General features: G+C 43.0%; 6 protein-coding genes across 7 annotated transcripts; 3 read left to right on the forward strand and 3 right to left on the reverse strand.

The window, feature by feature from the left end:
* The first annotated feature begins 515 nt into the window (after window positions 1-515).
* LOC108037590 (proprotein convertase subtilisin/kexin type 5-like) lies at window positions 516-2927 on the forward strand. Its single transcript, XM_017114194.2, has one exon. It carries the CDS (start codon window positions 516-518, stop codon window positions 2925-2927), a length of 2412 nt encoding a protein of 803 aa, XP_016969683.1.
* A 1561-nt stretch (window positions 2928-4488) lies between these two features.
* On the forward strand, window positions 4489-11432 carry LOC108037592 (anoctamin-4). Its single transcript, XM_017114196.2, has 13 exons — window positions 4489-4930; window positions 5611-5825; window positions 6405-6586; window positions 6647-7594; window positions 7651-7796; window positions 8460-9040; window positions 9235-9452; window positions 9519-9683; window positions 9746-10099; window positions 10211-10310; window positions 10376-10772; window positions 10829-10919; window positions 11106-11432. Exons 2-13 carry the CDS (start codon window positions 5648-5650, stop codon window positions 11430-11432), a joined length of 3687 nt encoding a protein of 1228 aa, XP_016969685.1. The 5' UTR covers window positions 4489-4930; window positions 5611-5647.
* Window positions 11433-11854: 422 nt separating this feature from the next.
* LOC108037601 (tubulin polyglutamylase complex subunit 2) lies at window positions 11855-13075 on the forward strand. The gene is made up of 4 exons (XM_017114218.2): window positions 11855-11976; window positions 12038-12205; window positions 12259-12524; window positions 12706-13075. The coding sequence occupies exons 1-4, from the start codon at window positions 11904-11906 to the stop codon at window positions 13069-13071; spliced, it is 873 nt and encodes a 290-aa protein (XP_016969707.1). The 5' UTR covers window positions 11855-11903; the 3' UTR covers window positions 13072-13075.
* Window positions 13072-14539, reverse strand: LOC108037602 (viral IAP-associated factor homolog). The gene is made up of 2 exons (XM_017114219.2): window positions 14391-14539; window positions 13072-14226 (listed from the first exon to the last, which is right to left on the reverse strand). Exons 1-2 carry the CDS (start codon window positions 14394-14396, stop codon window positions 13510-13512), a joined length of 723 nt encoding a protein of 240 aa, XP_016969708.1. The 5' UTR covers window positions 14397-14539; the 3' UTR covers window positions 13072-13509.
* A 3178-nt stretch (window positions 14540-17717) lies between these two features.
* Window positions 17718-22497, reverse strand: LOC108037598. The gene is made up of 5 exons (XM_017114213.2): window positions 21320-22497; window positions 21108-21261; window positions 20684-21048; window positions 18195-20626; window positions 17718-18135 (listed from the first exon to the last, which is right to left on the reverse strand). Exons 1-5 carry the CDS (start codon window positions 22421-22423, stop codon window positions 17907-17909), a joined length of 4284 nt encoding a protein of 1427 aa, XP_016969702.2. The 5' UTR covers window positions 22424-22497; the 3' UTR covers window positions 17718-17906.
* Window positions 22498-22818: 321 nt separating this feature from the next.
* On the reverse strand, window positions 22819-27742 carry LOC108037599 (CCR4-NOT transcription complex subunit 7). 2 transcript variants are annotated; one of them, XM_017114216.2, is made up of 5 exons: window positions 27440-27742; window positions 26218-26488; window positions 25195-25541; window positions 24719-25136; window positions 22819-23415 (listed from the first exon to the last, which is right to left on the reverse strand). In XM_017114216.2, exons 3-5 carry the CDS (start codon window positions 25536-25538, stop codon window positions 23290-23292), a joined length of 888 nt encoding a protein of 295 aa, XP_016969705.1. In that variant the 5' UTR covers window positions 25539-25541; window positions 26218-26488; window positions 27440-27742; the 3' UTR covers window positions 22819-23289. The 2 variants fall into 2 exon arrangements, with proteins under 2 accessions (XP_016969705.1, XP_016969703.1); XM_017114214.2 differs by lacking the exon at window positions 26218-26488 and having other exon boundaries at window positions 27440-27741.
* Window positions 27743-27866: the final 124 nt, after the last annotated feature.

The raw sequence follows: 27866 nt of genomic DNA on the forward strand, positions 1-27866 counted from the left end.
CTTGTGGATTTTGCCATCTTTCAGAAAAAGGGAAAATGTTGAAGGTAATGGGGGCTTTATTTTGTAAGATTTTTATTTGAAGGATTTAAGCTTTTAATTTTTATGTAAATAAAGGGGGAACCGTACTGGAAAAACTGAATAGGAATACTCGACATTTTATAGAAATTAAAAAGAACTAAGGGGTAAACTTATTTAGAAAAATAATGTCTACATTAAATTATTTAAAATTTTATTAAATTTCCTATAAAATGTTGAGTTTACCAAGTACCAGATTAGTAGTTTTCAAAAAGTTATATATACAAATATTTAGTTCTTGTTAACTTAAAAGATTCTAAAACTAAATAAGGTCAAATATCAAAGGGATATTTATAAATATTTTCATATTTATTTTATTTTTAAATTACAACTTTTTTTTAATTTTCCTAACAACATTTCCATTCTATGGGCTTCACCTTATCGGCTCAATAACCTTGACACTTAATCTTTTTAATGCACCCACTTTTGTATTTTTCCAGATGTGTGACAAGGATGAGAAGCGTTCGGTGCCAGCGAACTGTTCCCAGTACGAGGTCTGCATCGATGGCCACTGGCGGCGACGCACTTGCTCCGACCAGCGGTACTACAATCCAGAGCAGCAGCGCTGCTTGGAGCCCCGGGATGACATGGTCTGCGCCTTCGCCAGGGTATCGAATCTACCGGTCTGCAGCAACTTCACCGAATCCCAGATAGTTGTGGCCAAGAGTGGCAGCTGCCTGCAGTACTTCCGTTGCTCCGGTGGCAAGTGGCGTTTGCGAAACTGCCCCAAACAGCACTACTTCTCAGCTATGATAGGCTCCTGTCTGCCCTTGCCCAAGGGCCTTGAGCAGGATAAGAATCAAACCATTTGCGGTTGGGCGAGAAGCCAGACAGCTGGCAATTTCTCCCAGCTCTGCCAGCACCTGGCAGTGCGTCCTTCGTCGGCCGGAGGCTGTCACAGCTACCTCATGTGTCTGGACAACTCCTGGTGGCTCCAGCAGTGTCCTTTGGGCATGTACTTTAGCCGGGAGCACAACTACTGTCTGCCCAACGATGCCGGGCAGTGTTCCCTGCCGACGGAGCAGAGTGGGGGCAACTGCTCCAGTGGAAGCAGTAGATCCTTGGTGGCCAGTTGCCACAGCTATGAGCTCTGCTCCGGTGGCCAGTGGATTAGGAAGCGCTGCCAGGAACGGGAGCAGTTCGAGCCCATGCTTGGATGTGTGCCCAGCGATGGAAGTTGCCAGGACAATGGGATGAGGCGCATCTGTGCGGAGGGCGAACTGCGAGCGCAGTTCGGGAACAACTGTTCCCAGTCGTTCCTCTACTGCGAGGCGGAGGAGTGGCATCTGGGTAGCTGCCTGAGGGGGCACAGTTTCGCGGCCAGTCTCAACAAGTGCCAGTTGCAGTCACAATGCCAACTGAAGACGAAGGATCTCGCCACGGAGAACCAGTGCCTGGGTCAATTGGATGGTCTTAGTGTTTCCGACCCCACGGACTGCACAAAGTTTTACATATGTCTGCAGCAAGTGCCCGCTTTTCCGCAGAGCTGCTCCTCGGGCAGCTTCTTCGACTCCAACCAAGGATACTGTCGTCCGAACGATGGCTCCTGCCAGCTGGCCCTTTGCTCGGGCTTGGATGGCAAGTTGGTGGCTCATCCGGATGATTGCCGCTCCTACTACAGCTGCTCCAGCCAGAATGGAACCAGCCTGATGCAATGTGACGAGGGTCAGTACTTCCACAGCCTGCTCTCGATTTGCCGCGCGGATCACGGTCAGTGTCGCTCGGCCAACAATCAGGACGACTCGGGAACAGCACCCAGGCTGTGCTCCGGTCTCCATGGAGTAAAAATTCCACACGAGCTCTACTGCAACCTGTACTACGCCTGCGTCAAGGGATTAGCCGTACCTGTGGAGTGTCCGGCACAGCACCAATTCAATCCGGTGCTATCCATCTGCGAGCCGGAGTCCCAGGCCGTCCAACTGTGTCCCAATGGTCAGCTGCAGGGAAATGTCAGCTATGTCTATAGCTGTGGAAACCTTCAGGATGGCAGCTTCCTGGCCAATCGGACTGACTGCACCCGCTACTTTATCTGCGTCGGAGGAAGGGCCACGGCGCAGCAATGTGCTGCGGGAACCTTCTTTGATTCGGAGCAACTACTCTGCCTGGCGGACGATGGCTCCTGCCCGCTGGTGGTACCAGTTCCCGACGATGGTGACGACCCAAACAACCAGCATGTGCCCCCAGATCCGCTGGTTTGCGAGGGCAAACATGGATATATTATGCCCGATCCGGCCAACTGCAATAACTTTTATCTGTGCGTTTCTGGGAAACTCCGCCATGAGCTGTGCTACACGAACTACTTCTTTAACGCCACACTGGAGCAGTGCCAGGCCTATGAGGTCAGTTCAGATGGAGATAGCCGGACAGAGAAACCTGTGGAGTCCCAACAGACGGAGCTTGGTGTCCAGGAAAGGGCTGCAACAAGCGGAATCTGCAAGGATGCGGCCACTTCCTTTGCCGGAATATGTGGGGTCATCGGAAACGGTGCCTTCGTGGCGGAGCAGGGTGATTGTAGGCGGTACACCAGCTGCGACGACGATGAACCCGTCTCCCAGCGATGTCGCAATGGTGAAAGTTTCGACAGCCTTTTGGGAATCTGCCGGCAAAACGATGGAACCTGTCTCATGGAGAATGGCGAACGAGTGGGGGTCTGCAACGGCAAACATGGTCAGCTGGCCCGGGATGCAGACAACTGCCGCGGATACTTCACCTGCGTCCATGGCCAAAAGATCGAGGGATCGTGCTCCCAGGGAGAGTTCTTCAATAGATTGACCAGCAGCTGCGAACTGGATGTCCTGCAGCAGTGCAAAAGCGATGCAGACGACGTGATCAGCGGTGCACTTTCGATCTGATTTAACTAAGATATATTTTTGGTGGTGGTTAAATACATACATATACTAAAAAAGCACTCTTGCATGTGAATATAAATCTATTTTACGATTTGTTTTTTAAGCAAATCCAACGTAATTTTGTTTTTATCGTATATTTTTTAAATCTTATATTAGGAGTATGTATTAAAATGATTATGATAATCATAAGGATTTAAGATTGTCATTTTTTTGTGATAAAAAAAAGTTTATTTTTTTCAGGTAATTAGTCCTTTATGACATTTTGAATGGCTTTAAATGGTTTTTTATTATTAAATAAAATAAGTGCAATGTGGCATTCAAAACGGGGTAAATTTAAAAAAAAACACATTAAGAATCTATAATTTTGAAGTTCTTTAAGTTACCCAGTAAAACAAGTCAATAATTTGACGCAACATCGAAAACAAATAAATGTCATTTGCATGCCTTAATTCGTAAAATCTACTTGTACTTAACTTACAATACGATACTGTCAATCAAATCCAAAAAAAACCGAAAAACGGTCATATCAGCACGCACTAGCCCCCGAAATACCCTAATAAAGAAAAGGTTCCAAGTTATTAATGACTTGCATTCAATCAAAATAGATTCCCAGCCGTACAATAATAGTACTTCCAACATACGAGTACCTGACAAGTCGCATAGGACTCTATTTTTATTGTCTCCAATTTGAGCAAGTACTCATCAAAGGTTCGTTGTTTAGGGTGCCCCTGGGATAGCTTCATTCAGGCCTGATATTAATTTTGTCTATAGGTCAACCTCCATTACATATGTAAGCCAAAGCGCTACCAAAGACCCTTTGAAAAACTTACGTCATTTACAACTATCAACACATTGGTCAGGAAATGTTTGCCTCGACAGTCGGCATGATTTAAAATTAGAAAGTTATCACGAAGAACCTCGTGCAGCGAGTCAAATACCATATTAATAGGATATTCGTGTTAAAAGTACCCTCCGCAGGTCCCCCAGACTTATTCTAAATGCGTAAGAACTACGGAAACGGCGGTGATGGGAAAGTACAGATTGATTCTACCTTTATTGGCTTAACAATTTGAAAATATTTGTAAAAATTGTTTTAATTCGAAATACATTTTTTTTTGCTCATATTTCCTTTTATTGTTTTTTTAATATTCGTAATTTTTTTTTGGTTTATGCTCAATATTTTAATATTTTATGATTTTTAGTTTAGTTTGACATTGGTGTGGAATTTTAAATTCATAATAAGATTACAACCTTAATGGGATATTCAATTCTAGCTTACCTCCCTTGTTTATATCTTGATCTTAGTTATAATTCGTTATTTAGAGCTTTCAATATATGTTAGCTAAATTGTAAAAAGTCCCAATTTAGGATACCACATAGGTACAATGAGTAGATACCACCCATCACTGCGGATAGTACTCCCTCCATGGTCGTATTCTTGTCGTCCACTCGTCGAGAGAGCCACGACTACGAGTACTGCCGTGATTACCTATCTGTCCCAGAGTGTCACTGTCCTGACCAGTGGGTCATAGCTCCAGGTCGGTCAATCGGTCGGGAACCGTCGTGGTGAGCGGTACTCCATATGCAGAGCGGAACTGTCAAAGTTAAGTGCTATTAGAAGTGGCTAGGATGGACGTGCGAGCGTGTGCTTGGATAATGTGAAACTTGATTGAAAGATAATAACCATAAGCCACACAAAATCAATAGTGGGTCAGTTCGAGCTGGGAATAGAAAAAAAAGTAATATTAAGATAATGCCCACCACTGAAAGATCTTATGCCGATCTATTATTGTGAAAGTGACACCATAAGACTTAACCACTGAACTCCAGCCTCATCTGAATGGGAGCCGCAAATCAATAATCGATTACTCATATACAGCTGGGAACCGACAGGAGCGAATCAATAATCCTTCAATTGTTGTGATTACTTCAATGGCATGGGACTTTTCACAACTGCCAACGAACGCTGACATTTCCAGGACGTCCGTCGCTTATTAGTGATCCAGGTACGAGTTTGAGTCCGCGAATGGATTTGTTTGTCTGTCGCCCAGTGGCTATCCACTGACCCCACATTTCCATATCCATACTCATATCCCAATACCAAATCTAGGGCAATTATTTAGAACTATTGTCATTCGTCCGCCTGGGAAAGTGTTCACCACTCGTAGCAACAAGTTTGTTCTCCCCCTTCCATTTTGCGACCCAACTGGACTCGCTCCCATGGTGCACTGGTGGCTAATGTTAATGTGAAGGCATTATTCCCAATGGCTTTCGCCTTTCGCCTTTCCCCAAACCCACGGCCAGAACCCACATCGGGCTATACAAACACCATCCATGGGTCAATGTCGAATGCGAGTTCACCTTTTGATTGGAACGCGCTTGCAAATGAAGATACAAATACTCTTCAGGGTACAAATTAACGCCCAGCTCGAGGCCAGTAGTATAAACATACATGAATAGTTAATGCCCGACGGACTCTCGTCGAATCGGGGGATAAAAGTATGTGCAGCCTGACAACTTTTGATTGACAACCCACTAAGGCTCCCCCCCTCAAGTTTCCGAACTTGATACTTTAAATAGTTTATTATGGGTAACGGAGCAGGTGCTTCGGAACCGAGTCTTCAAACTAGGCCAAATTAGAAAGTGGCCCCATATGACCTGTCGCCCATCCAATTACGACCCACAGAGTTCCATGACGCCATAGCTCCTGGCGAGAGACGACGATGAGCAGTCACGAAGGAAGGTCCGGCGAGAGGTCACACATCTTTCAGATACGCATCGACAGCGTCGAGGATGAGAGCACCGCCCCCATAACGGAGGCCAGTTCTCGAGAGGATCTCATCGGCAGCGCCGCCCGGGAGGCCGACAGGACCAGTGAGCAATCGGTCTTTCAGTTTCCCAGTGAGTAGGACAAGGGAGGGCTACTAACATTTTTAAGAAATTCGCACAATAGCTTTTAAATATTATTGTTTTTATTAAAATCCAACTTCTGTAACTCGAAAAAAATTCGAATTATGAAAACTTTGAGTTATTGATTGGCATGACGTTCTTATATTCCTTATTGCGACTTTCAGTTACGAGAGTTATACAGTGGTTTAATTTCAAACTTTGAAGCTTAAAGGCTGAATAACCAAATAAGATATTTCCATTTATTAACAAATTTTAAATAGTCGTTGCCTTTTCACTTTTTTTGGTTATTCTTGCAAGTAGCATAGATATTGCAAGCAAATTATATTTTTTAATAATCTAAAAAATGACTAATTTAATTATTTTGCGTGATATTTATGCCAAATAAAAAATGTAATAATAATAAATAATAATTTTATATAAGAATTTATTTTTATTTTGCTTGACTTAATTCAATTAATGATTAACCAGTGTTATTATAGGTAAGAGTATACTGTAGACATTTTAGAACTGTCGAAAGTTTAGCAAGATGGTATAAAAACTAACCGTAAATCAATTCTTGTTCCCCTCCAGGATTCCTTTCGGTGCCAACGCTGCGAAGCCCGCGCCAATCCCCAGAACCCTCTCCCCGCCGGGAGGTGATGTCCAGTCCGGCCAAGAGCGAACGCATGAGCCGCCGGAGTCAGACGAAACTACGACCACGAAGACTTAGCCAGGATAGTGGAATAGTGGCCGGAAGATTGATTGGATACGGAGTAAGTGCGGCTTATGTCTTGTTGCCCCCCGATTATTCATTCTGCAACCTAAATCCACAGGAGACTGTTTTAATTGACTCCGATCTCCAACCAAGACCAGCCATAATTGATACGACAGTTGACATATACCGCTGCCAAGGGGACGATAATGAGCCAGTGGGACCAGCAAAGCCCGCCACTCCAATCCCGCCCAAATCCAAGCTGAGTGCCAGTCGGGCTCGAGCTGGATCTGCTGCCTACACGGAAAAGTGGCTCAACTCCTCGGTGATGCGGACCAGCAATGGCAACCCGCTGTTCCCCAAATCGCACTCGATTGCTGTGCCAATGCCCACGCATCTGGAATCGGAGTCGGCGGAACCGAGTCCCACGCAGGCCTTTGGTCCCAAGATCATGGGCAGCAATGAGGAGGATATACCTGGTACAGCCATGCGAAGAAGTCTCGGCTTGAACTTGAGTCCTACTCTGGGCTCTGCCGATAGAGTGAATCAGTCCTACGAGATTATGGAGTCCTCGCACTCGAACGTGTTACCCGACCAATTCGGCTACCGCCAACTCATTCCCACGGAGAGGAAGGCCTCCGATGCCACGAGTAGTGTGAGTGGGAGTTACTACGGCAGTCGGAAGGCCAGCAAAAGCAATAGCCTCGGTGGCGAGTCCGGAGACGAGAGAAGGGTCAGCAAACAGGATCGGGAGGGCCTGGACCCGGAATCGCTGATGTTCCGGGATGGCAGACGGAAAGTGGACATGGTGCTGGCCTGGGAGGAGGAGGACCTGGGCGTGATGACCGAGGCGGAAGCTAAGCGACGCGATAATAGGCGGTCTTTCATGGAGAACCTCATCAAGGAGGGACTCGAGGTCGAGCTGGAGGACAAGTCGCAGTCTTTCAACGAAAAGACCTTCTTTTTAAAGATACATCTGCCCTGGCGGCTGGAAACACGACTGGCCGAGGTCATGAATCTAAAGCTGCCCGTCAAAAGATTCATCACCATATCCGTGAAACCATCTTGGGTAAAATTTTAAAATTTTGATTATTTCTAAAGACTTTAACGGTATTATACTCACAGGACGAGGAGAACGTTGTCCTTAGAAACGTGCAGTATTGGAAGGATATGTGGCAACGCTTAACAAAAAGGATTCAGCTGGACCAAACGCTTTTGGAGGGAGAAACTACATTCAAAGCTGCAACAGCTAATGGCAACCCGGAGGAGCAGTGAGTAGTATAATTTTGAGGAGCACATAAATTTGTACATTTTAATTTTTTGATTTTATAATTTTGTGCACAATTTTAAAACGCATAAAGGTGGTTATTTTTCAATCTATGATGTCTGCTTCAATATATCTTTAAGCAGATCTCTCGAAGCGGAGTATCTATTCCTATAGAGTTAAATTATTAACTCCGAACAATGTTGCTTTTAAAAATAGGAACTTAAATTTAGATTTTAAGGTATTTATTGAGAATCGTATAAAAACGTATCGAATTCTAAAAGGTAAAATAAATAAATACAATGTGAAATAAATAAAGGAAAATTAATTTAAAATCATTTTTAGTTTCTGGCATAATATATTACAATCAATAAAAAGTAAATCTTAACGTTGAATGTAAATGGAAAAATTTAAACCTTTAAAAGCAGAAGTGTTGCCAATTTACTAAATAGAGAAATAAAGGAAATTAACACCAATAAATATTTTCATAAGAATCGAAACGGTGTTAGGACGTTTTTTTAATGATGTGTCGCAACCTAAAGAACACCACTTTTGGCACTTTTAAAAACAATTTCCCAAAAAAACCATTTGGTTAATTAAAAGTTTCTGTCAAAATTGAGTTTTTACCATAGATATAAACTAAAGTAAAGGTTAATGTGTCCGCCCACAGATTTATTGTGAAGGACCGCGCCACGGCCTTCACCAGTGCCCAGCGTTCGCTGATGGTGATGCAGGTGCTCATCCGGACGCCGTTCGACGAGAGCGACCGCAGCGGAATCCGGCGGCTGATGAACGACGGCACCTACCTGGGCTGCTTCCCGTTGCACGAGGGGCGGTACGACCGACCGCACTCCAGCGGGATCTCGCTGGACCGCCGGGTGCTCTACCAGACGTGGGCCCATCCCTCGCAATGGTACAAGAAGCAGCCGCTGTGCCTGGTGCGCAAGTACTTCGGCGACAAGATTGCCCTGTACTTCTGCTGGCTGGGCTTCTACACGGAGATGCTCGTCTACCCGTCCGTGGTGGGCACCCTCTGCTTCATCTACGGACTGGCTACTCTGGAGTCGGAGGACAACACGCCCAGCAAGGAGATCTGCAATGAATACGGCACCGGAAACATCACCCTATGTCCACTGTGCGACAGGGCCTGCAGCTACCAGCGACTCTCTGAGTCCTGCCTCTTTTCACGGCTCACCTATCTCTTCGACAATCCCTCGACGGTGTTCTTTGCCATCTTCATGTCCTTTTGGGGTAGGTTGCTCCCAACCCTTAACAGAAAAAAAGGTTTTCCTTTTGCTGATGAAAAATGAATAAATTCAAATGTACATTTGTATACAATTTTTCAAAAGAATAACATTTTTATGAACAGTTACTATATTTAAAAAAAAAGTTTTTTAACATTTATTGAAATTCTTCAAATTTAATTGGTCCTATCTTAAAAACAGCCACGACATTCCTGGAACTTTGGAAACGCAAACAGTCTGTGCTTGTCTGGGAGTGGGACTTGCACAACGTGGACATGGACGAAGAGAATCGACCTGAATTTGAGACGAATGCCACCACGTATCGCATGAATCCCGTCACGCGGGAAAAGGAACCCTACATGTCCACCTGGAATAGATCCATAAGATTTGTCATTACCGGAAGTGCAGTGCTCTTCATGGTGAGATAGAATTTAAATAATACATTTTATGATGCTAATTTTAAATTTTATATTTGGAATTATCAGATCTCTGTGGTTCTCTCCGCTGTGCTGGGCACCATTTTGTATCGCATAACTCTGGTATCTGTTATTTATGGAGGAGGAGGATTCTTCGTGAAGGAGCATGCCAAGCTATTCACCAGTGTCACGGCTGCCTTGATCAATTTGGTGGTCATTATGCTACTGACACGGGTATGTCCCACTTTCATTTTCCAATATCCAAGATTTCTCTTTATTCTGTTTATAATTTGCAGATCTATCACCGCATGGCCATAAGGTTGACCAACCTGGAGAATCCGCGCACCCACACAGAATACGAAGACTCCTACACTTTTAAGATCTTCTTCTTTGAATTCATGAACTTTTATTCGTCGCTCATCTACATCGCTTTCTTCAAGGGGCGTTTCTTCGATTATCCAGGAGATGAAGGAGCCCGGAGGAGTGAGTTCTTCCGATTGAAGAACGACATCTGCGACCCGGCGGGCTGCTTGTCGGAACTTTGCATCCAATTGGCCATTATTATGGTGGGCAAACAGTGCTGGAACAATTTCATGGAGTACCTATTTCCTAAGTTCTGGAACTGGTGGCGGCAGAGAAAACATAAACAGGTGGGTGATGTCAATTTTGCGTTTATGATATTTAAAGGATTAACTAATAGATGTAAAATAATTCTTATAAATGGCCAAAACATTAATTAAACATTGTTATTTTCTTTTTAGGCCACCAAGGATGAGTCGCATTTGCATATGGCTTGGGAACAGGACTACCACATGCAGGACCCAGGACGCCTGGCCTTGTTCGATGAGTACCTGGAAATGAGTGAGTATCTTTTCATATAACTTAATGCTTTGTGTGGGTAAACTAAACTACTCCATCAATATCAGTTCTTCAATATGGATTTGTCACATTGTTTGTGGCTGCATTTCCTCTGGCACCGCTGTTTGCGCTCCTTAACAACGTGGCAGAGATCCGTTTGGATGCCTACAAGATGGTCACCCAGGCCAGACGTCCTTTGGCGGAACGGGTCGAGGATATTGGAGCTTGGTACGGCATCCTGCGGATCATCACCTATACGGCCGTCGTCTCGAATGCCTTTGTGATCGCCTACACCAGCGATTTTATTCCTAGAATGGTCTACAAGTTCGTTTATTCCGAAACCCACACGTTGGCCGGCTACATTGAGCACTCGCTGTCCATCTTTAATACCTCCGATTACAAGGAAGAGTGGGGTGCATCGGTCAGTGAAAAGGATCCCGACACCTGCCAATACCGCGGCTACAGGTGCGTTTACGTTTTTTCCCATCTGCCGTTTCATAACTAACTTTGTATCCTTGCAGAAATGGCCCTAAGGACTATGAACCTTATGGACTTAGTCCCCATTATTGGCATGTCTTTGCTGCTCGTTTGGCTTTTGTTGTGGTGTTTGAGGTGGGTAGTTTATATATGCTCCTTTTATTAATGTTAGAGCTAGAGATTCTAAGAGTTTTTCAACAGAAACTCAATTTTAAAGCAATCTAAATAATATTGGAATTTCAATTGGAGACACAATCTTGGCCAATTTCGAATTTGTTTTCTTGCACTGTAAAGATAATAACTGGGCTTCCATAATTCCAGCATGTGGTGTTTGTAATCACTGGCATCATGCAGTTCATCATTCCGGATGTCCCGTCCGAGGTGAAGACCCAAATGCAGCGTGAGCAACTATTGGCCAAGGAGGCCAAGTACCAGCATGGGATCAAGAGGGCTCAGGGCGACAGCCAGGACATCATGAGCCTGTTCCGTGACGCCAGCAACCGGACCTCGATCGCCGGAAGCCAGGTCACGGCCCGCGGCAGCTGGGCTCGCCGTTTCAGCCGGCTGAGCGATGGACTGGATGCCCACGTGGAGGTCGCCGCCAGGCCACGAAGATCGGTGGAGTCCACGGTGTGGGAGGTTTCCTGACACGAGGAGGAGGCCGAGAGCGAGGCCCAGGATAACAAGAGATGAGGCCCCGACAGGAAATCCTCAAGCAATGACCAATACTCGTCTCCTTTCCAAGATCATTAAATTAGATTATTTAATGTGTATCTGTTGTCAAAGCTCCACAGTTAATAGTTTTTGTTTATCACAAACCTTATGCTCTTTGTAAATAAATAATTTTGAATGTTGTAAATAATTCTTCTTTGTTATTGGGTTTGTACAATTTTGATATGTGGAAGTGAATAATTTAAAATGCAATATTGCCTACATGCCTCCAAAAACTCGAAAGCCCTAACAACAACACATTTAAATGCCAATAATCATCCGCCCCGTTGCCACAACAACCATTCGGACATGAATTTGTTTATACCTTAGCAGCTTGGATATAAATATAGATAGAATCAGTCTGACGTATAAATTTAACAGATTTATTTCTGAGACAAAAATTATTTGATGATGAACAAGAAGCTTTCGCCGGAGGATGCGTTTTACGAAAATTTGACCCTGGGTCTTATAAGGACCCTGTGTGAGTGTGCAACTATCCAAAAATACCTGTCCTGTTAAATAAGAGATTCCCAATCCTCCAGCCAATGTGCCGAGAGTGTGTAATGTGACCCTGGAGCGTCGACAGCCACTGAACGCCTGCCAGGTGGTAAATTGGGAGCAGAGGCACTGCGTTTACCTCCCAGAAGATATGAAGAAGTTCTACCTATCCTCTGATGGATTCATTCTGAACTGGAGTTACCAATATGCACGTGAGTGGGCTATTCTTATTTCGCTGTTATATTTTGTGTCTGCCTCATTTTAGCCAACGATATCCGGAGGGTGGGTCACATCCATTTCCCGCATCTGCTGCAGGTGACCCTCCTGCGGGAGAATATCGAAACTACAGCCAGTCACTCCAGCAATTCAACGGCTTTGCCCAATAGCAACTCGGATGTGATGGGGGCATCTAGCTCGCAATCCCTTCCAGCTCCAGTTGCCTCCGGCAAGGACAAGTGGGGCAATGCAACCCCTATTATAACTGCCAAATCAAAGATATTCGAAATCAACAATGTAAACGAGGTAGCTAAGGTGGGTACTAAATAATAAGAGGTGTAATGGTAAACTTTTCAAATTTTTGACTTTCTTAGTAACTTTATTGAACTAAATATGGACAAGAGGTTGAACCAAACAATAAAGTTTTTATAAAATACCATTTGCACGTCGATATTTCTAGAAAACTTTGTGACTCACATGATGCATTTTTTTCCAGGTGTGCATGCTGTACGAATCCACAAGTTCCAACAATCCAAAGTTCTATCTGCTAGAGTTGAGCACTCTGAGCTGGCAGTTTTTGGCGGACACATTCAGTGAATACCTTCGGATGGCCATCGCTCATTTGGGACTGCCATATTGGGAGCTGTGCTTCTCCACCTGCGGCCTGCCGTCTTGGACGGAGCAGCTGTTCCTTCTCCTGGCGCCTCATCTCCTCGAGGAGCACGAGCAAAGACGAGGTCGGATACTGAATCCCGCCTGTGAGCATCCGTACAACATCATCGATCCGAACATTTTTCGGGGCAAGCCAAAGAGCGTGGCAAAAGCGACGGCCAGCAGCACCAAGCAAAATCATAATAAGTGATTTTCAGTAGAAAAGTAAACGATTTATTTGTGAGGGTACATAAATGCCACAAAACAATGAAATGAACACGTGCAAGGGGAATCCGTAAATCCGTAGACTGGGTCAATATGTGCGATTTAGGAACAAATTTGTAATGATAGGGTAATCTGTATATTCTCTGGTTTTAAATTAGGTCTACTAATTTATTGCTCCAATTTATTCCACCTTTAATACAGTTCAGGTTAAAAATCACAGTGCTTGTGATTACATTAGTTTGCTTATGAAAATCAATTAAATATTATAAAAACAAAACTTCAATTTTCTTTAAAATTTAAAGTATTCTTCACATTAGATTTAAATACCAGATTAAGTTGGGTTTGGCCCTATGATTCATTCTAAAAAATATTGACCCAGCCTACGATACAGAAAGTGGGATGACTATTATGATTTGACTAGGACCTAGTAGAAGTCCGCACTCTTGTCCTCCAGATCGGCCAGCATCTTGTCCCTGATCTGCGGCCGCGGATCTTCCGAGATCTCAGTGGGCACTGCGCCCGCCTGTCCCAGCATGAACTCCAGCTCCTCGGCGGTCAGCTTGTCACCGCGCAGCTCCAGCGGGCCGATATACTGCTTGCGCAGCGATCCCTCGTGGTAGATAAAGATGGTGGGCAGGTTCTTCTCGGGGAAGTTCGGTATGCAGGTGGTGGCGATGGAGCGCACGAACTTGGTCTGCGGGAAGCGGACGGCCAGCTGCTGCATATGATGGTGGATCAGGGCGCAGAGTGGGACTCCGTTGGCATACAGGTGGAGGACCACCCAGATGCCCTCGCCGGCCTTGGTGACTTCGTTGACGTAGTCCTGCCCGGAGATCTCGCGCACGGATCCGAATCGCGCTTTTTCGGCGGTGGCCCGCATTTCAGCGATTCGTCGCTGGCGATATTGCTCCAAAACAGCCTCATCCTCGGAATCCTCCAGTTCGTCGAGCTCGTCCAGGTCCATGTCGTCTATCTTCTTGTCCCGCTGCCCCTCATTTAGTGGCAGATCCGTGCGTCGCTGGATGGCATCGTCCATCAGCTTCTGGATCTGATCCTCCGTGATCGCGGCCTCCTTCGCCTTGGGCCCAATAATTCCCTTGGCGCGGAGCACATCATTCCACTCGGTGTCTTCGTTTGGGTCCTACGGAGAACAAAGCCACGTGAGTTTTCATTCATAATTTTCATTACCAAATATGGAGTTTATTTTTGGGTGCACCAAAACACACCCACAATCGCATTTAATGAAATAGAACCATTGTTGTGCGAATATAATATGAAATTATTGTTGTTATGATTAAATCTCACCTGCATATTTTATGTTTATATTTCGATGAGAAAATAACTTAAATATATTTAAATTCTACACGCATGCAACGTTTTTGTAAACTGAAAATAAAACTGAATTATTCTAAACCAAGTGACTCATGGCCAGGGATGGAGCGAATACCGATACTATCGTATGCCACCAGCGGCTTAAAGATGACAACGTGAGCCTTAATTAACATGCGTGAAATTTTACAAGTTGATTTAAGATTTGAAGACCCCCTTCTAGTCTAGAGGCTCGAATTTCGACATTTTGTTAACAATTAATAAAAAAAAAGCAATAGATATTTTTACTATCCGTTTTTTTTATCATTTGTTTATTAAACTTAAAGGAGTACATAAAATAAATTTCAAAAAAAAAAAAATAGTTTTCATTGAGTTATTCCTTCTTGAAGAAGAGGGAAAAAAAAGAGGCCGTGTCCGCGTCGCCATGATATCTATGCTTGTAGTTATCTGAAAAATAAAACAATGACAGATTCTTAATGAGTACGAATGTCGCTATGGCATGAACCACCAAAAAAAAATATCTTTTTATACCCTTGCAGAGGGTATTATAATTTTGGTCAGAAGTTTGTAACGCAGTGAAGGAGACGTTTCCGACCCCATAAAGTATATATATTCTTGATCAGGATCAATAGGGGAGTCGATATAGCCATGTCCGTCTGTCCGTCTGTCCGTCTGTCCGTCTGTCCGTCTGTCCGTCTGTCCGTCTGTCCGTCTGTTTCAATACCGTTTGTGAGCTCAGTTTAAAAGCTAGCGATCTGAAACTTTCACACGCCTCCTAAAACATGTGTACGCAGATCAAGTTTGAAAATCGCCCCGATCGGACGTCTATATCCTATAGCTCCCATAGGAACAATCGGATATATCTAGCAAAAATTGATGATATTTCGCGCAGTGTAAAAGCTATTGACATGAATTTTTCCAAATCGTATTTTTTTATGCATACCTTGATCAGGGTAAAAGCGCGTGGCAATCGGACGTCTATATCCTATAGCTCCCATAGGAAAAATAGGGTAAAATCGGTCCAAATTTTATGTTTTTCAGAATATTTCGCGCTGTGTAAAAGCTATTGCTATAAATTTTTTCAAATCGTATTTTTTTATACATTCCTTCATCAAGGTGAAAGCGCGTGCTGATCGGACGTCTATATCCTATAGCTCCCATAGGAACAATCGGATATAACTTTCAAGAATGGAAGATATTTTGTGCAGTGTAAAAGCTATTAACATAAATCTTTCCAAATCTTATTTTTTTATGCATACCTTGATCAGGGTAAAAGCGCTTGGCGATCGGACGTCTATATCCTATAGCTCCCATAGGAACAATAGGGTGAAATCGGTTAAAATTTAATGATTTTTAGGATATTTCGCACAGTATATAAGCAATTGACATGAATCTTTCCAAATCGTATTTTTTATGCATACCTTGATTATGATAAAAGCACGTGACGATCGGACGTCTATATCCTACAGCTCCCATAGGAACAACAGGGTGAAATCGGTCCAAATTTGATGATTTTCTGAATTTTTCGCGTAGTGTGTAAGCTACTGACATAAATTTTTCCAAGTCTTATTTATTTACGCATATCTTGATTAGGGTAAAAGCGCTTGCCGATCGGACGTCTATTTCTTATAGCTTCCGTAGGAAAAATAGTTAAAGGCTGCGAAAGTATCCCTTTTTTCTATTTTTATATGACATTTTTGCAGTATAAAAGCAATTGACATTAAACGATGAAAATCTAGTTTATTTATGTATACCTTATTCCTTTGGCTACTTTTTCAGTTTTAGCAATTTCGGCAAAGTCTGCAAGGGTATTAAAACTTCGGCTTGCCGAAGTTAGCTTCCGTCCTCGTTTTTTCATGAAATGGCGGCTACTCAAAGAAAAAAGTCGATTTTTTTCACTAATTTTTCCACTTTGTCGAATTTTTAAAAATATTACAAATTTAAAATTTTTATTTTTTGTTGGTTCATGCGATAGCGATATATTTAAAGAATATGCAGGCCAAATTTTAAGTAAATCGACTGATTAAAACTTGAGTTAGAGTGGCGACCGCATCAAAAAAAGTAGTTTCGAGAAAAACGCGTTTAAAGTTCCAGTCGTTCGCTCAACCGGTCTAGTTGCCACGTCACTAAAACGGCTATAACTTTGAAAATAATTTGAGTTTTGAAAAATCCTTTTAAGGAGATATTTGTGAATATAACAACTATCGAATTATGAAAAAAAAAAATTTTCGATTTTCTCAAATTTCTAGACTAGAAGACCCCCTTAAACAAATTTTGTAGACAATCTTTAAAAATCTGGAAATTCGGTTAAATTATTTGAATTAAAGTACGAACCAGGTCACAAAACAAACTGATTTTGACAAATCTAAAAATTTCATTAAACAAAAATGTAAATATCCAATTTTGGTGCGAAAAATTATTAAGCATTTGACTAAATAAATAGCTTTTAAAATATTCTCACTATTAACGCTTAGGCAAGGAAATAAAGCTGTTTATCTGCACAGAGGTCAGAATATAAGAATTTTAAAATCTTTGTAGCTTAAGTTGTTTAAAACCCGTTGGCGCACAAAGTTAAGCCTATTCCGGCTGATTACCCCATAGAACAAATGCCAACACAAAATAAATTATTTTAAAATCTTTAAATAAGCCCTTAAATTTAATATCGTATTCATAGCAAATGGTGTGTCGTTTGAATCGTCACTGGGATTACTTTTAAAAATATGTTTTCTAATGTTTAATGGCAGCTATAAGATAGTTGACCGATAAACACAACATATTTTCATTAGATTATATTCAATAATTCTAAGTTTAATGGATTGTAATTTCTTAAATAATATAAACATAACAAAAATTGGACTTCCAATTATAGGCACAAACATACATTTATTCATTGTTTCGAGTCATGCATTTCAAGACATTATAGACACCTTAGTACAGTTCAAATTTTAACAAACACTTTCCGAAGCATTTATTTAAATATTTTAATCCACGATCTTTTACACTAAGGTACAGATTTTTTAATGATTTTTACAAGTTGTTAACGAAAAACACAATTTTTGACCATTCAAACATGCAATTCAACTCCAATTTTTTTTTAATTTCCTGCATTTACATTTCGAAACTTTAATGGTAAGCTATTTTTTTTACTATTATAATTTTTATTATTTAAACAATTAACTAGGTGTGTCCCTAAAGGCTTTGCATTTTTTTAAACATCGATAAGGACGAAGATAATTATTTATAAAAACTTATATACAGACTTAGTTACAGGAATAAAAACAAAAGCTTTTCCAACGGTATACAAACAATCTATACATTTTTTTCAGTTTTCTTTAAACACATATTAAAATAGTAGCATAAAATGCTTTTTTATATTTTAATACTTATTTATTTTTTTTTAATAATATATAAAATCTTATTAGGCGGAGATTTTTGGGGAAATAAATTATTTTTACGATATCTTTTATAGTTTCGTTTCAAGGCGTTTCGAATTTATGTGCTAGAATTGTCCTCAGCTACCTTGTAATAGTTATTAAAATTAATAATACAGATCAGGTCACCGATTTCCTCCTGGTAACCAGAGGTGGCTGCCTTCTTGCCCAAATATATAAGATACTGCATAAACTTCTCGAACTCTGCCTCCTCCTGCAGAAGGCGTTTAAAGCGGGGATGCACAAACTTATTCTCTTGATCCATCATAAACGACTGCGACTGAATGACTCTAAAATATTGATTAAAATATAAGAAAAATCTTTACAATAATAAATAAATTTATCTTACTTGCAAAAGCGTAGTGTAATAACTAGAATATTGTCAATGGTTTCCTTAACCTTTGCACTCCGTCGATTTAGGAGCGCTAAGAAAGCAACCCGTTTCAAATAGGCCGCATGCTGCTTGTACAGTCCCTCGATGGAATCGACAGTGCACAGCTCCTCTTTAAAGCTCTTCCAAGTGGCCTGCAGCGCTTTGGCCACCAGATGCGTCTGGAACGAGGTCATAAAGTGCGAAAACTTGTGGCGCACCATTTGCAAGTGTCGAAAATGTGCACATGTGCGGAGTTCGGGCCCAAGCAGCTTGCCCAGTTGTTGCAAATATTCATAGGATCCCTCTAAAACGAAACTAACATGGCGAAGCTTCAGAAGATAGCCGAAGATCTGTCCATATTTAGCCACCGTTTCGGAACTAATCACTAGATTTAATGGCCAATCCACCTGGCAGTGAAGTGTAAGCATGGAAGTGGCTTCCACGGACATGAAGTTCAGCGTGTCCGGTATATTGGTGCATTGTAGGGTGAGATTCTGAGATACCGTGGTTTCATCCGCCGAGCAGCCAGCCAAGGCATGGGTTAACATAGTGTCGAGGATGCCCTTTTGGCACAGGCTTCGTGGATCGATGCCCGCTTTTATTCTTCCCAGGATATCACTTGTTAGTAAAGTTCCAAACTGGCCGTCCAATAAAAAAAAGTAGTTTCTGAGCTTACGGAAATGCTCGTAAATACGCAACTCCTGAAAGATCCTGAGCACTTCATTTCTAAGCAGGGCATAGTGCGCGTTTACGGGAGCCATCACAGAAAGCTGCAGGCAACGACGGGTCATAAATGGATTGTAGGCCTCCGGCACAGTGATAACCGCTTTTTGGGTATCCTTTTCCGTCTCCACATTCCTTTCCATCCCAAAGTATGTGGGTAGATGGAAATTTGGTTTAAAGAATTCCGAAAATGTCTTAGTTGGCTTAACAAGTACGGGTTCAGGCTCTGCTGGCTCCAAAAAAGACCCTTCACTGCTCTGACTTAAATTGTTGTTATTAGCGGCATCGTTGTCAACTATTTCTTTGGGTGACAACCCAAAAATATCCACATCGGAAGTGGTGGACATGGGCGTAAGCACCGCCAAAGGTACTTCCACGTGCAGCTTGTTAAGTTCTAGAGGCAGGAGAGGTAAGGCCTTTTCTTCACGTAGGGTAATACCAAACTCGCTTTCCATCACACGACGTCGATTCATGGCACGTTCCGTATTGGCCTCCATTTGGCTGCAAGGCAAAGCATTTTCTTCTAAATCTTTATCGCCTAAGGTTATACCGAACTCGCAGCCCAACACCCTTCGCCGATTCCGAGCAAGTTCCGTATTTGCATCCATTCGACAACGCAACCGCTGGATGTGCTCATCTTCGGTGCAGTTGAAATTGGAAAATACATCGTGGTGCTCATTCCGCAGCCGATTCCGCTGCAGTTCGCTTAGCTCCTCTGTTTCCGGGCGATTTAGATTGGCATTGACGTCGGGGGGAAGCTGAGCATGTAATCCCGAACTCGTGTTGGTTTCGGCTGAGTCCGACTTTGAAATATGAATCCTTGTATGACACTCCTGAAATTGATCCGAGGAAAGAACATGCTGTCGATTGCGATCGTACTCTGTTTGAGAAGGTACCTGCTGGTTGCAATTAATCTCATCCGAGTGGCTCCGCTGAAACTGAACCACATTGGGAAACAAAAGTTGAGATTCAACCGGTTGCTCTGATTCTATGACTGCGCAATTTTCTAGTACCAACTCTGAAGGTTTTTGCGATTCTACTTCTTTAGAACGGTCCGATTCTACAGCAGAAGGCTTTTCCAACTCATTTGCTGCCTTCTGTGTTTTCTCATCATCTTGGTCTGAGGCCGAGTCTGGTCGAGAATCTGGTCCTTCGATACACGATGCAAAACTAAGATCGCTGTTTGTGCTCTGGTCTGGACTGGTCACTGCCTTTGACTCAATCTGTTCTTTCTCAATCAGTTCGGCAGCTAGCTGCGACACTTGCTTTTGCAACTCGTGCTTTTCTCGCTCCAGGCGTTTGTCCTCCACTCTTTCGCTCTCCCGCAGAAAAGCCAACTCATTGATAATCTCCTGGCGCCTCTTCTCCAGGCGGCTTTGCTGGTGAAGTTCCTGTTCCGCGCTGATTTGATCATATATAATCTTCTTCTGGGCATTCGCCTTTAACAGGAGCTCGCGCTGTTCGGCCTCCCAAGCGATCAGATGTGCCTGCGTGCGCTTCATCATGAGATTTGCGAAGCTACGTTTGGCGGCCATGCGCTCCTCGAAGATGCTCTGCATGCTGCACCACCCAAAGCGTTGGTAGATGACGGCATACTCGTCGACCAAGTTTCGACGCATCTCTTTAAGCTGTTGCTCCGTTAGACAGACCACTATATCAGGATACTTTACATCAAAGACGGCATGCTAGGTTAAGAAAGGATGTGATGAATCGATTCATTTGATTTATAATCCTTAACAAACCTGAGCATCATAAGCCTTAAGCACCTGATTGTACTTCCCGCACTGGAGAACGTCCAGCTCACATCCAGACAAAAATTCCGGAATCGCCTCGTTGACCACCTGATAGCCTCTATCGAAGAACTCTTTGCTGCACTCGTTCATTAGGGGAGGCGAAGTGTTCGGGGTGCGGCTGATGAAAATCTCGTTGACAGCCTCGTCTAGCTCTCCCTGATAAATCCATCTTTGGAGCTGAACGAAGTAAGTTTGGGATATGCACCGTAGCAAATATATAAGAAGCTGCAGGAAGTCACTATTGCCGCAGGTGTCGATGGCCAGCGAAATGCAGCTCAGAAGGAAGGGGCCAGATACCCCAGAGTCCAAGTTTACTAAACAATCAAATTAAGTTAGTAAAATACATGTCAATTTAGCGATATGGGATTCTTACATTTTGGCTCATTCTGGAACATTTTCTCCAGCTGATGGAGCAGCTGCAAGGCAGGGCGGCAGTTGATTAAAAGCTGGGAGAGATTATTCGCGGATTGGGAAAGCAGAAACTCCCGGTTGTTGGCTAAAAAATCCACAAGGATCTCTCGCATGGCCTGCATTAAATCATAGATTGAGAAATAATTCTTGAAGAGATGAGCGATAAGGACTCACCCGATTAAGCGGTCTTTCCAGACGCGCCATGGTATTCCGATTCCACTTGGCACGGGCACTCAAACGCCGAAAGGCGCTTCCGGCGCGCAGGAAGGGATCTGAAAAATCTTCCAATATCTCGGGCAGCACAGTGCGCAATGTGGTGTTGGGCCTGAGTACCAACACCAGCTGATCGTCCGACGAACTCAGGAACGTCTCCGACTGAAGACCTGCGGCTGCTTTCTTTAGGTGATCTATGAGGGCAGCTTCGCCAATATAAAAGAGAACCAGTTCCTTGTTTTGATAGAGCCTTAATTCGTTCGTCATCATTTGCTCCGAAACAAAGTACTTCTGCGGTCCATCTTGAGCCACAAATGGGGGTTCCTCCGGGGCAGGAGGGCTCTTCTTTTCCAAGACTGGCAGTCGGGGAGGTGGTTGCATTGGTTGTTCGCTGGATTCCTTCATGCGCGTCATGGACTCTGCTAAGCCGGAGTAGTTACACTGGGATGGATTGATCCTGAGGAGTGGCATCTCCGGGAGAGGGGCCTTCATGTTAGTCAGGAAAATATCGGAGTAGGGCTGCAGCTGGAGAGGCTTTAAGGCGCGCTGCATCTGAGTCAGAGATTTCAGCGTCTTCGGATACACTAGCTCCCTGGGTAGACGGTCCGGCGTTTCATGTAGTTTCAGTACTCCTGGTTTTAGCAGCCTGATCCCAGGTTCGCAGTGATTCTCGGCATTTGCCTCCATTTCGTGGGGACTGTCTGTATGCTGCCCTGCCAGCACCCTGTGCACACTTTTCCCAGTTTCAGGGTGATTTTCTGTATCCTTCTCCGTTTCGTGGGAATCTGCTGAATCCTGTTCTGCCAGAAGATTGCGGAAGCTGTGCAGGCTGTCCCTCCGTTTGGGGTTCTTCGCCACCTCACTGCTCACCTGGCTGAGCATCTCCAGCTTGTCCTCGGAGGACATCGGCCCACTGCGCAGCAGACCTTCATATATTTTGGAGCGCCTTCTGGCCACCAACGCAGCTGTGGGTCGATTGGGGGCCTGCTCCTCCGACGCCAACAGAGTGGCCAGATGGGTCACCTGGTCGAAGACGCTGTAGTTGCACTCAGCAACGGATGCCATCGGAATGCGCTTTAGACTCTAAAGTCATAGGATATTTCCAATAAACAAAACAAACTAAAGGACCAGGGGCTAACCCCTCACGATAGTATCGATATATTGAAAATTTGTGCTTGTACAACGCTATCGGGGCCTTAGTTTCGATATTGATCGATAGCTTTTTAACGGTAGATTCTGGCAATGCTTAAATCCTGGCATTTTTAAATTTGGTGTGCATTTAATCCCCTAGCACCGAGTAAAGAAAAGCTTAATTCTCAAAGAAGTCTTTTAAAAATAGGATGTTTTAAAATCAAAATTTGCGCATATGCGACTTCTTAAATAATTTTTGATGTTTTCAAGAGCTGTCCTTTAAAGACATAATATCCTTTTTAATATAAAACCAAAACACATTTTGAATATACACTAAATTAAAAAGTTTTAAATATATTGTTCTGTTGTTTTTTTTTTACAAGTACACAATATTCTATTTTGCCCTTTGGCTTACAATATTAGCTTATTTACCTTAGTTTTGTATTCGTAACACATTTAAGACATGCAGAATTTGAAATTGAATCTATTATAGTTTTGCTGGGTTCTCTCATAATTAAGCGATTTACAATTAGTTGTATGCCATTATTTGTATTTTACGGTTGTGTTTTTTTCTGAACTTGCGTGGGAACATCAAGAGAGTAGCTATATGGCTAACGGGGTAAATGTTGTATAAATGGGAACGTTCAGTGACTGCTGGCAGATTATTGCAAAGGTGTGGTGGCGGCGGCGAGGACTGGTTGGCCAGGTGGTGTGGCCTGCACAGATGCCGGCGGACCCGCTGCAGAGCCCTCCTGCTCTACCTTCCGGTCGTGCACGACCACGTTACCCATTAGCACGAATCATGAGGCGCTGTTCGTCTCGCCGTTGCTCTCGTGGAAGTTGGTGCCGTTGACGATGAACGAGGTGCCCAGGCCGTATAGGTGTCCGGAGTACTTAGCATGGTCGATGTTGTCCTCGAAGAACATCTGAAAAGGGTTTAAGGTTTCATTAGGCGGGCATATAACTTTCGTGTTTGGGATGGGACAGAACAAAGCAGTGGCTGAAAATGGAAAGGTATGAATCGTTCCGATGAGCTAAGCGATCTAGGTCAGTTATAAAGCGTTAAAAGCACATAAATCTATACAGCAGCAATTCTTTATAGAAACCCCAATCAGATCGGGGAGTCTTACTTATAAATAGATTAAGTTACATACCGTTTACCGATGTTGTTAGATGGAGGTTTTATATTATTAATTCTCTTATTTTAGGTCGTTAGTATGAGGGTGAGCTTATTCTGCAAATTTTCTTCTTATTTCAGAACTATTTGACAGTTCTCTACAAGTTAAATCGCTTGCTACGCTGATAAACACAGTAAACTGTGTGAAAATTCGTGTCAGCAAAGCGCTTAAAATTGCAAAAAATATCAGGTTAATTCGTTTGACAAATCAAAATGTTTTCGTTAAACTTAAAACTAAAGTAAAGAAGTAAATATCGACTTCAAGGCAAATCACACAAAGCCATGCCATTTAAATTATAATTGAGTGAAATTAGATTCGTATGCAATGCCCAGACACCAAATAATATAAATAAAAATTTAAAAAGAAAATTAATTCCAATTCATTTAATTTTCCACTAAAATCCAGCAAGTCTCTTATTTTTCTTCGTATCGCGAGCTTTAAAGCTAATAGACATGTTTCACATGGTTTTAACAGTTTTTAACTAACTCAAAACACTTCAAATTATGGATTTCATTCATAAATTGCGGCTCACTGGCACTGCAGGTGTTGCATGATATAAATAACTAAGTACATATGTCAACTATGTATGAAAATGGGAGAGTTGTGACAACCATGAACCTTAAGCCTAATGGATGATGATGATGATGATGGGCGGAGGCAAGATACGTTAGTAGTGGCAAGGGCAGGGCAACAACACAACTATCTAATAATCCGAGTTTGTCTTGCTCAGCGAATCGGAGTAGACGAGAAGCAAGTGAGTTAGCGATGAGCCATCACGCTCCGGAGAACCGGGAGTGGCGGGAGGAGTGACCACATAGGAGCTCGAGGTGAGCGGGTCGCAGGAGCTGCTGTTGCCGGAACTGTTGCCGGTGCCGTTGCCACTGCTGATCATCGCAGAGTCATCGGGGGGTATTCCCCCGATGTAGGCCGGACGGCTCAGCAGGCCGATCCGGCTGACCGACGGCTTCATGTTCATGGTGTGCTCAAGCAGGTAGGAAAAGAGTACAACGGGCGCTTCTATGTCAAAGTGCAAATCATTTGTGTGCTGTACCTCACGCATTTTGAAGAAGGCCATGCCCGTAAGCAAGGCATCGGAACCGGCCTGATGCTGGGGGCCAACGCGCCGCAGTTCCAGCTGGTCGGCCACCTCCTGCAGGCCGCCCTTTAAGTTCTTGCAGGACTTCATAAGATATTTGATGTCGAAGATGTTGGGAAAGTAGATGTGCAGCAGCTCAAAAAAGTCGCCCTCATCCGCGGGCAGGTTCTGATCGGTGAGCAGCTTCAAAAGGTAGCCAAAGTCGTAACCCGAGTGGAAGCACAGCCACTTGATGTTGTCTACCAGCACGATGCCGGAGCTCATCAGCAGCTCGGCGAACTCAATGGGGTCAATACCGTCTTCCTCGTGCTTCTTGAACTGGATACCAGAGTTCTGCAGCAGATCGATCGAGTCTTGCGCATACATGTCCTCACTAGGGATACGAAAAATTATGTTGAGCCCCCTATTATTGTTTACGTGAGCCAGCTCACCTCAGGTTAAACTTGAAGTTGAACTGCCAGGTCGAGTAGCCGGGCGGCGTTTTTCCTTCGTCGTCCATGAAAGTCAGACCCAATTGGATGATCCGCAGCAGGTCGACATTGCAGCGCAGCAGCTGGTAGTGGTAGTCCGCCGTGGAGCGGAACTCGCCGACGGGTCGAGCCACGACGCCGGGGAACTCTGTGTCCATGGCCACATAGTGGTACTTCTGCACCACCTTTCGGATAGTGCGGAACTCCTCCTCCAGGTTATGCTTCCACACGTCCCGGATGCCGCACTCCTCGTTGCTCGGTATGTGGACTTGGCCGTGTGCCGCGCCACTGATGGCCGAGGGCATTGTCTGTGAAAGGTATTGGTTCTGGGTCATTCGACATTATAAACTATGTATATCTTTTTTGGGGGGTAGACTGTGTTCTTTATGTGTGAGAGTGTGTTTTGGAAACCCATTTGGGCTGATAAGGAATTATTCTTAGGAATAGTGAATTAATTAGTTGAAAAACGATATAAATAAAGTTTTTGCACTCATTAAAAAACAAATACTTTTTAGAGCAAAAATAAATAACCGTTTAACGTTGCTATATTTTTTTTTCAAAAATTTTTAATTTTTTAAATTATGTTTCGGAATAAGTGTTTATTCTGATCTTATACGTTTCAAACAATTTACCACTGATCAAATTAAGTTTACCGATTTAAAAAACAATTTTTGAGTTTCCATCCTTAAATAACAAATAATATTACCCAAGTTTGTTGTGTTTTTGTGTATTTTGTGAGGGGTTGGGGGTTAGCAACATAATAAAATAGATGGACCAATTGGTTATACACGTTAGCGTAACTAAACAAGAGTTTGTAATCGAGGTTTGGCCAATATCGCTGTTAGAAGTGCTGAAATTTTGCTGCTGATACGAAAGAAGAAAATAATAACAATAACGAAACAAAGGAACGTGAAAGAATCGATTTTGGAAATTTGCTTGGAGGTGGTTACTGGAGTGATGGGGATTACGATGGGCGCTACTTACATCGTCGCCGGTCGTCGCCTGTTGCGCACTCTTTGCCGCCGGATCAGCCACCTCTTCGCACTGACCTACAACCAAGCCTCAAGCAACAAGTTCCTCTTGGGTAAATGGTATTACTTTTTGGTCTGAGGCAATGCTCTTGATCAAATGCAGGGGATTTGGAATATGAATATACAATTGAACTCAGCCTTTACAGGACTCTATTATACCTAAATCGTATCGCATACGTTAACACACTTTCAGATAACACAAGACAAGACATTTGAAGCTGATGCTGAAAATAGACAGCATTAGGCATAGTTTATTTTATGGAACTGCTGTGGTAATTTACTCATTATTCGACATGTTTGAAGCCCTTAATCAAAAAGCTCACTTTGGAAATGTAGCACTGTCGTGACAATACACAAACACAATATTATATCTGTTTTAAATAAAAGAATTTTCTTTTCAAATTCGTACTACCCTTCAGGACTATTTTATTGTGGTAACATCGGGTTTTTAGTAAGATTGACAGAAATCTGTTGAAGTGGGAATAATATCGCTCAACAAATAACGTTTTAAGATAATAAAAACTAGGTTTTTTTTAGCATACTGGGAACCATGACTAAAAGCTATAGTAGTGTTGACGAGTCTCGGAAAAAAAGGTTTTTTAAAATTATTGTCGAGTGTGCCGGCCTTCTTTTAGAATAGTTAAAATCTTGTGATCGTTGTACGCTTTAAATTTGTTATTTAGGAAAGCATTCATATTGTAGCTCCAATGGTTTCGGTGTGTATACGGACAAATAGATAAAAACCCCTATTATATTTGATATTCGAAAATCAAGTTATTTATAAGAATTTCAAAATTTGCCCCGCTTTAGGCGTCATATCGCAGCAAGCCGATGGTTTCCTTACTTTTTAATCAACATCAAGTGTCAGTGACAATTTCAAGGCGTTTGAAATCGGGAATACAATGAAGGCTTTCACTAAAAGGTAACCGTGAAAATTTTATAAAATCTGTTAAATTGTTTGCGGAATTGAAGCACCCGAAAGAAAAACAGTTAGAACGCCATAAGAAAACTGCACACACATACACACACCGCGACCACACGCATACACACGCACATGATGCGGCATTGTAGATGCATTTGCATACTGCAGTTTTTTGCCATGGAAATCAAGGCCATGGAAATGGGCCCATTGGTCGGAAAATCCGTACACCCACTCATTTTCCCTCGCAGCTTACCCATTTCATAATATTCGATGGCGGACTGTGTGGATTTTAGCTATTTGCACAAATTTTATGTTTCGATCGGCGTCTCCTCGTTTTGTGGTGGTGGAGAAGGCGGCGGGGGAATAAATGACTGGACTCCGGCACTCCGCTTCCTTTGCGGCAGTCCTGTTATGCAGGAACTTTAACTTGAAGAGTCCTCGACGTTTGGCAGCGAATTCCAACAGATATTAATCAGCGAATATTGTTTGCTAGCCGCGCAAGTGCCATAATAAAAAAAATTGCTCGTCTTTCAATTCTAGTGCTGGAAAACGTCAGAGTACATGAATATCGATAGTTTGGCCACTATTTTGGGGGCAAATGTTTTGAATTTTGAGTTATTTACAAATGTATGTGTGTATAAAAAGATAAATTTTAAAAAATACATGAAGTGTGATATTAG

Source organism: Drosophila rhopaloa, unplaced genomic scaffold (assembly GCF_018152115.1).
Source record: "Drosophila rhopaloa isolate 14029-0021.01 unplaced genomic scaffold, ASM1815211v1 contig_163, whole genome shotgun sequence".
Lineage (NCBI taxonomy): Eukaryota > Metazoa > Arthropoda > Insecta > Diptera > Drosophilidae > Drosophila > Drosophila rhopaloa.